Here is an 8279-nt window from a genome sequence, read left to right on the forward strand (position 1 = left end):
GACGGTCAAATGAAGAGATGCTATTAAACTGCATCAAGGGAAGTGGAAGATCTAAAGGCACTAAAAGTTATATCTTGTCCTCTGGTGCTTTGATTTTCTATCTATTCATGGAAGTGTAATGCTAAATTGAGTTTAAATCAACTATCAACTAATGACCTCACTACATTTTCTGATTAATGCATAACTTTTGCATGGGTCAAGATTTGAATAATGAATAATCATTAAATAATCATTTTAAAAAATGAATAACATGCTTATCTGTAACTGAGGAACTCAGTTGAATCAGACACTGTCATGTGATAGGAAACGTCTGCAGCAGCACAAGGTTCAATATGCACAGAGAGAGATCAAATGCACAACCACTGTTGTGTCATCTCTTATGCACAAAGAAGATAAAATCAGTTTAATAAACTATGAAACATTATGACGATGATTAAACAAACTGCATATTTAGTGGGTAGGCATGGTACACTGGTGCATCGTGCTCATGGTTTACCTCCACATGGTTGGGCAGGGTGTTGATAAATTTAAATCCCGGGATCCTTTTGTCGCTGCACACCACGCCTACATCTTCACTGTGTTTGCAGTCTGAAACACCGATCCCATTGGAGGGACACAGCGCCAAGGTCTTCTCTTTGCCAGTGCAGTGGAGATTGTCAAACCAGATGGGTCCTGATGAAACAAAAGAGGTTCATCAGTGCTTCCGTGGAGATAAATTTTTCCATTTAGTGGTGGAAACAACAGAGGAAAAATAGATTTCTCTTCAAGGCTTAGATAGTTTCTCCAAAAAATGTTGGGACATTTATCATGAAGCAGTTTCCGATTGGTAACGGTACAAATAAGTAATGAAAGATCCAGAACCAGGGTTAAATCAAGATACATTGTGTGCCAGACACAGTCTTATCATCTATTTCTATTATGTGGAATGTGATGATGTTTGTCAGAGTACATATTTATTACACAAATTTATGAATGGAATGTTTAATATTTTCGCCATGACGAGGAAAAACTTTGAGGAAACAGTGCTTTAGTTTACTCCAAAATCTGAGCAGCAGTCTCCATCTTCCCTCTCTAGTGGAGCCTCCATCATATCCACCTACCTTGTCCTTTCCCATACTTCGAGGACGGTGACCATGAGACGGCCTCCAGGTAGCCCAGCTCCCGGCACACCACCTTAGCAGCATGGATGGTGAAGTCGTCATCACAAACAGTCCCCCACTCGTTGTTGTAGAAGACCTCCACGCGGCCCTCGTTGTGTTTCCTCTTGTCTCCCGCCAATCGGAGCTGAATCCTGGGTGTGTCCGGTGACAGCTGCGGGGCGGTGTAGTGTTCCTGCTCCGGCTCCGGGTAGCCTGGAGGGTAGCCCAGGTGCTCATACTGGGCAAGGACCAGCTCAAACAGCACTAATAGACTGAGCGTCCAGCAGGGCAGGTACTGCGTGGCCAGCATTTTGGTCACAACTGAAGAGGAGACAAAGAGAAGAGCACTCATTAACATTCCTTGGCAACTGTCTCAGATGGTTTTTCACAATGATACTTGCTGTTTGTTCAGCAGAATCAGAGAAACAGCACAGCATTTCAAAGTTAAAGGAGCACTCCACCGATTTTACCAACATCCTCATAATTAAATGACAGTATAGGTCTAAAATTCAGCCGACCTATAGTTACGTTTACACCATCTAGCGGCAGTAGTAACGCACTCCAGAACAACCTATAGGACGGTAATATGATGCTTTGCAAAACCATTACAAATCAATGTTAAAAAATAATAATGTTTTATGGTGTGACAACGCTGTAGTTAAGGTCTTGTTAGGTTGAGGGACAAAATTAAAATAATCACTTGAAACGTGATTTATATTTACTTTAAGTTACAGAACTTTTGTCATCGTGGCAACAATAAACAATAAACACCACAACGTCACGGTTTTTGTAAAAATAGTTGATTGCTAAAACATTCCCACAACTTAACAACTTCTTTCACTGCCTCCAAGTGGCCAAAATCAATTAATGCAACTTTAAAGTAAGTTTTTCTTGATTTTTTTGTAATATATGTACTGTGTCTGTATATGTACTGTATATGTAGTACAATCAGTTTTTTTATACATTTTCAACACATTGCAGGTGGTATTTATTGGAGATGTATAAAGCATTAGCTCCTATGCAGCAGCCTCACAGGTCTTTAAAACAACAAATGGAAAAGATTTCATAACTGGCTATGGCTTTCATTATTGTTGCAATAGATGATTTGCACGTGTGTGAAGAGATGATCACAGAATACTTTTCACATAATGAGTCCATGAAATGCTGGACAGGAGAACACTGATATATGAGCAGGTCACTGCTCCTATCTACCTTTTAAAGAGAAAGAATAAATCACAACTCCAAGTCAAGCGCTGATATAACCAGTGAGAGTTCATGGCTAGACAAAACACATCTCAAAAATGTGCACAAGTGAAATCACACCCACTAAGTCATCAACAGCTGTTTCCACAAACCAATCAAATGTTAAAAAGATCTTCTGCTTTTGTGTCAAAAGATCTGGGAGAAGATGGATGATCTTCCATCTGCAGGGTTTCCACTTCTCCTCATTGTAACGTGGCAGTGGTTACACAAGCTAGAAACAACACGCGCATTACAGAATGAACAGATGGAATGAAGCCCACAGCCTCTGGGTCTGCTTATAATGTGTGATGTTGTCCTTAGAAATACATGGTCAGCATGTACATAAAAACACAGGTTCAGCTAAAGCATTTACATACACAACTGAACTTTGTTTTACATAAAAAATGAATTTCATCATTTCTTGAGCAAAACAGTTGATATTAAGAAAGACCGACCAGCCAGTAGGCAACATCTAATCAAACAGAGAAAAGTACCCAAGATGTTCTGGCTAAATGTCGAGAACTTCACTGAAGCAGAAACACTGAAATCCGAAACCTCTGATGCCGTTTGCCTCAGACACAATGACAGATGTTTCTGAACAAAAGAGACCACGCTCATTAGAAAATTTAAAAAATGAGAAGCACAACATGCAGCTCAACAGCTCTTTAAAAACTCCATTATCTTAATGTCAGCGCCGTCGTGCTGTAAGAAAGGTCCTTTCTATACAAGTCTGACACGTGAGTCCCACCTGCTGCTGGAGGGGATCTATGCAGTGGTTGAAAAGGGCAAAATGTCAGTTTATAGAATGTCAACTGCTCTTCTCGTGCCCCTTTTCTAAAGCTCTTGAAGGAGAGCTTCACTGCCAGTAAGTATTGAGAAAAAGGCTCAGATTCTAATGCAGCAAAAAAGGTTGATGCGTCTTTTTTGTTACATTTTTGAATCATTAAAACCACTGCGAGGATCTCTCTTGAACTCTCTCTAGAATTTGAACGATTTGGAGATTTTTTTCTTCCCCTGACTAATCCAATTTCATCAATAAAATGTCGGAAAATACTGAAAAAAGCCCACAAAGCCCAAGGTGACATATTCAGATTGAGCGTTTTGTCCAACTAACAGATCAAAATCAAAAAATATTCCATTTATATACTGGGCTTAAAAGGAGAAAAACAGCAAATCCTCTGCAGATGATGGGCATTTCTGCTTGATAAATGACTAAAACAATGAATTGAACATCAAAGTAGTTGACGATTAATCTTCTGAAAATCGGCTAAACCGTTCATTGAATAAGTGTTGGAACTATATATGTAATGCTCTAATGTAATGCACAATGTTATACAGAACAGACATGTTTAACCTTCATCCTACTTGTCTGGTGTACCTGCAGACCGCAGAGCTTTACACAGGTGCTTTATTCTATTATTCCAATTTTTCATAACTTTGTCAATAAAGTTGTTCCTGATGACTTCATATCATTGTTTTCTGTTTCTGTTTTAATTAGAGCTTTTTAAAAAACAAAAACAATGTATTGGGGTCCTGGGGGACCCCAGTCAACAGCATGCAAGTCCGCCTCTGCAGTTTTAACAGATGGAACATGGAGTTCATGTTTGAAAGTATCACTATCGGGGGGGTTAGGAGCGCTCTGTCAGTCATTTTGAAGGCTTTGTGGAAAGACTGTATTTATTTTCGTTTTACACAATATGCAAATTAACTGTAACTTTCCAAACTAATGACATTAATTACATTACTAATACTGTTGAAGAAATAACTTCTTACAGCAGTTTATTCTTGGGGTCCCCGGGGACCCCAGTCAATAGTCCTTGTATGTTGAATATGTTGGTAGGACAAAAGGGTTAAATGCTGTAAAAACTGAAATAAGAGGACACTGTCTCAATAATACTGACTCACATTTCATCAATGTGCATATGTAATCAATTACAAGTCCTAAAAACTTCCCAATCCTTGAAAGGATCATAGAGGGATCAAGGCAAAGACTTTAAACCAGCCCCTAAAGGTCAAAACTTAAGACAATGAAAACTTGAAGAACATGATTGCTGACCACATACAGTAAGTCTCAATGAGAAAAGCTTCAGTTTTAATGTGAAATTCTTGAGATGCCTCTCGCATATTTGTCAGACTCTGGATGAACTTACTTTTCTTCTCGCCGCTGAGGACCGTTGTTCTCCTGCAGAATGCAGCTCAGTGCTTCCAGACCAAAGCCCAAAGTCAGCTGCTGCTTCTCCTTCTCTCCTCAACTTTCACTCCCTCATGCAAATCGCTGGCTTTGGACCGGAGCAGCAGTGGCCCCGCCCACTGACGCCCACCTTTAAGATGACCTCACCGGACATGGCCCGGGACACGTTTTTTTTTTCCACACCCGCATCCTGCGAAGACCCACCCCCACTCTGCCTCTGATTGGCTCCGACCCTGATATTCTTACCCTATAACTCAAAGCCGTTTTCTTTATACGGCTCTGCTAGGACCGAACCATCCCACTCCTCACGTCTAAACTTTACCAACCCAACCAACTAAGGCAACGAGTACCAGCCAATCAGAGGCCGACTAGGGATGCCCGTAGGAATAGCGGCTCCGACCTGAACGGAGCGCTCATCGTTACGTGAAGCGGCGGTGCTGCTTTCAATGACTGTTCGAGAAACTGTAAAAACGGCATGTTAAGTGGGGTAAATGGTAAACAACATATTTACCGAAAAAATCCCTGGTGTTAGAATGTGACTTCACAATATAGTATAAATAATAATATAAACGAGTTTAGTGGTACTCAGATCTTTTACTTGAGCAAAAGTAGTAATACCACAATGAAAAATACTCATTTACTACAAATAAAAGTCCTGCATTCAAGTTTTTACTTAGGCCTAAATAAAAGTGCATAAGTATTGTCAGCAAAATGCACTTTTAAGTATCAAAAGTAAAAGTACTCATTATGCAAAATGGCCCAATTTATATTCACCACAGTGCACACAGTCAAACCTCTGGACACAGTTTCATTCAAGAAGACGTGTCCAAACCTTTGACTGGGATTCTATAGTATCTGAGGCTAAAACTGATTAATTGATGTGTACATGTAAGCAGATAATTGTAACACCTCATACTGTTGAATAGTCTAATCTATAACAATGACTGATCATAGGTTTTATGTATAAGATACTGATTATAGAAATAAATGTAGTGGAGTAAAAAGTTTAATGTTTCCCTCAGAATTATGGTGGAATAAAGTGACGTACAAGTACATTATGAGTAAACGTACTTAGTTACATTCCACCGGTTATCTGATTTTATATATGATTTTATATATGAATAAAAACTATATGAATATTATCTGACTGCAGTTTTGTTTGATTTCTCATTAACACTGAGTAAAGTACAAACTTTTTAAACAGCCAAATTAACTTCAAACAGCTATTAATATTTGTATATTACAATGGGCTGCCTGATGTGCACTTTTTAGCACCTTTCAGCACATTGTTTTGGTTTTCCAGTCAACAGCTTTACTGTTTTAGTTTAGTCTCACTTAGTTTGTTCTGACAAACCCGCTGTACTACCTGACCAGCAAAAAGAGGCAGACTGACAGTTAGCAAATAGCTAACTAGCTAACTCACTATCTTTACAACTGGTGAATACAGTGAAAGCAACTAAACAGCCAGATGAAGTCAGAGAACGAGTCAGAGCTAAAAGGAGAGTAAATATTGGACTTACATTTGCCAGGCGGCTATTCCGCCAACAGCTGTTAGCTACACAAACGTAATATGTCAATATTCTGGTTCCAGCTTGCGTCCACTGCCCCCTGGTGGCCAAAATCAACTACTGCATGTTTAAATATTTACTCAGCTAATTTAGCTAGTTTACTGAGGTTAACTACTTGCTAACTGTTTGTCTTTAATTAGAAAACATTGGCAATACCAGCAGATTTTGCTGAAATGTTAAGCGAACAAGCTAACAGCAGCTTCTGTGTTTGTTTCCAGTCCTCTCAAGGAAATATGATAATCTCTTAGTTTTTTAAAGATCGTATTTGTACTTTTATTCATTTTGACACGTAAATAAATAAAATATCAATAAAATCATATGGAAAAATATATGGGGGAAGATGACTGTGGGGCATTTTGCTGCAAACCACTAGGGGGCGTCAGATATAGCCTATTGGCCCAGATATGAATTTTTCACATTTTTTAAAACATCAGAAAAAAATCAAATTTACATTTTGTTCTAAGCAAGTAAATAATTCTGCACACTAATGTAATCTTTTTATATACCTTTGTCAAAACACAGAGATCCTTAAAAACATGAAAATGGTCCTTTTTAATCTTGAAAAAATAACATTTTTTTCATTATCATTCTGTAATGGTGGATCCATGAACAGAAAACAAAGTTAGAATATGAATTTCTTTTTGCTCTCAACATTCTGCTGTGCTCCTTCTAAACTCATTATAAAGAAGACATTTTGAAAACGCTTTGTTGGATTTTCAAGTGTTTTTGCCTGCAAGATGATAATTAAACTAATGCTTTCTTATTTTAGTTTCTGCTTCATTTCAGAAATAAGAGACACAGAGCTGCACTGTATTTTAAAATGAAGAGGAGAAAATGTCAAGTAGTTATAAATGATATTTAAATTATTTTAGTATGAGAATTTATTGTCACTGGGTAATTATTATATGTGTGGCAATACATTAACAGATAGTCACAATTAAAAAAAATAATCTCTACTATGAATTGTTGACAGTATCTCCTATTATGTCACATGTCTGCGGGTTATACAACACATTTTTTTACCATAATTACCAGACTTTCCAATCATCTATTTGCCCTCAACTACATTTCCGAATGTACATGTAAGGACCTTAGAACTGTCATGGATAGGAGGATTTTTGCCTGTCAACCCTTTATTCACTGGGCGCTCTTTGGTAGCAAATTTGTACATGAAGTAGTATTATTCAACACTGATTACAAGAGAGCCAGATAAGTAGCTATTAGTGTTTAAACCCTTCACTGGACTGGACTCTGCTGCCACCTTGTGTAAGACAGGACAGGACATGCTTTCTTCCAGTAATCTGGTACACTTTGTGGCACACTTTGGCCAGGTGTCACACATTCAGCTTATGTTCCACTTCATCTATAAAGACATGTTCAGATGTGTTAGGTCACCATCTCCTACAGGATTTTCTCCTCACAGAGTAAAATAGATTAGTGACTTTGCTGCAGCTCGTGTGTGAAGTGCCTTGAAGCCATATCAAAGGTTTCAGAGAGAGATGAAAGACATGCGGGCTTATTACTATTTGTAGCTTTTGTTGAGGTGTTTGTGGGCATTTGATGGCGTCCTACCTCTTTCACTCTCAGCCATTGCAGCATCAGTGGAGACTGTTACTACACGGCAGCCAGACCTTTCATTGCTGAGAAAAAGATGTCGAATCATGCAGTGACTGATCGTGATCAGTGTCGCGTGAACTCTCTTCATCCTTCCCTTTTTCATTTTATGTTCAGCTGAGTTGTCACAGAGCCTGGGTTATAGCCTTGGCGGTCATAATTTTGATCAGGGTGCATGTGTCACGAGTCTTCATCACACCTTTGTCTTTAATGTTCACTGACCATTACATGACGATTATATTCAGAAGCTGTATTTGATTCCTTTCATGGGTCCTTTCTGTGTGTAGTGTGCTTATTATCAGTGTATTCCTGCATCTAAATGCATGGAAACCGCCTGGGCTATAAACAGGACATCTACCGATTGTATCCTGTAATAGGCTCTTTGTCACCTTGAATAAGACATGAATGAGTAATTTGCCAGTTTGGGAAAACACTACTTTCTTGCAGAGACTTAAATGAGAAGATTGATACCCCATCTATTTATGTCTGTACATAAAATATGAAGTTATAGAGCCAGGAGACACT

General features: G+C 38.6%; 1 protein-coding gene across 1 annotated transcript in view; it reads right to left on the bottom strand.

The window, feature by feature from the left end:
- Positions 1-4715, bottom strand: part of loxl2b (lysyl oxidase-like 2b) — a 40453-nt gene extending 35738 nt beyond the window's left edge. The window contains exons 1-3 of the mRNA XM_044362027.1: positions 4532-4715; positions 1101-1460; positions 497-672 (exon numbers count right to left, since the gene is read on the bottom strand). Of these exons, the coding sequence (XP_044217962.1) occupies positions 497-672; positions 1101-1449 (525 nt within the window). The 5' untranslated portion in view covers positions 1450-1460; positions 4532-4715. The remainder of the gene's footprint in view (positions 1-496; positions 673-1100; positions 1461-4531) is intronic.
- Positions 4716-8279: the final 3564 nt, after the last annotated feature.

Source organism: Thunnus albacares, chromosome 2 (assembly GCF_914725855.1).
Source record: "Thunnus albacares chromosome 2, fThuAlb1.1, whole genome shotgun sequence".
Lineage (NCBI taxonomy): Eukaryota > Metazoa > Chordata > Actinopteri > Scombriformes > Scombridae > Thunnus > Thunnus albacares.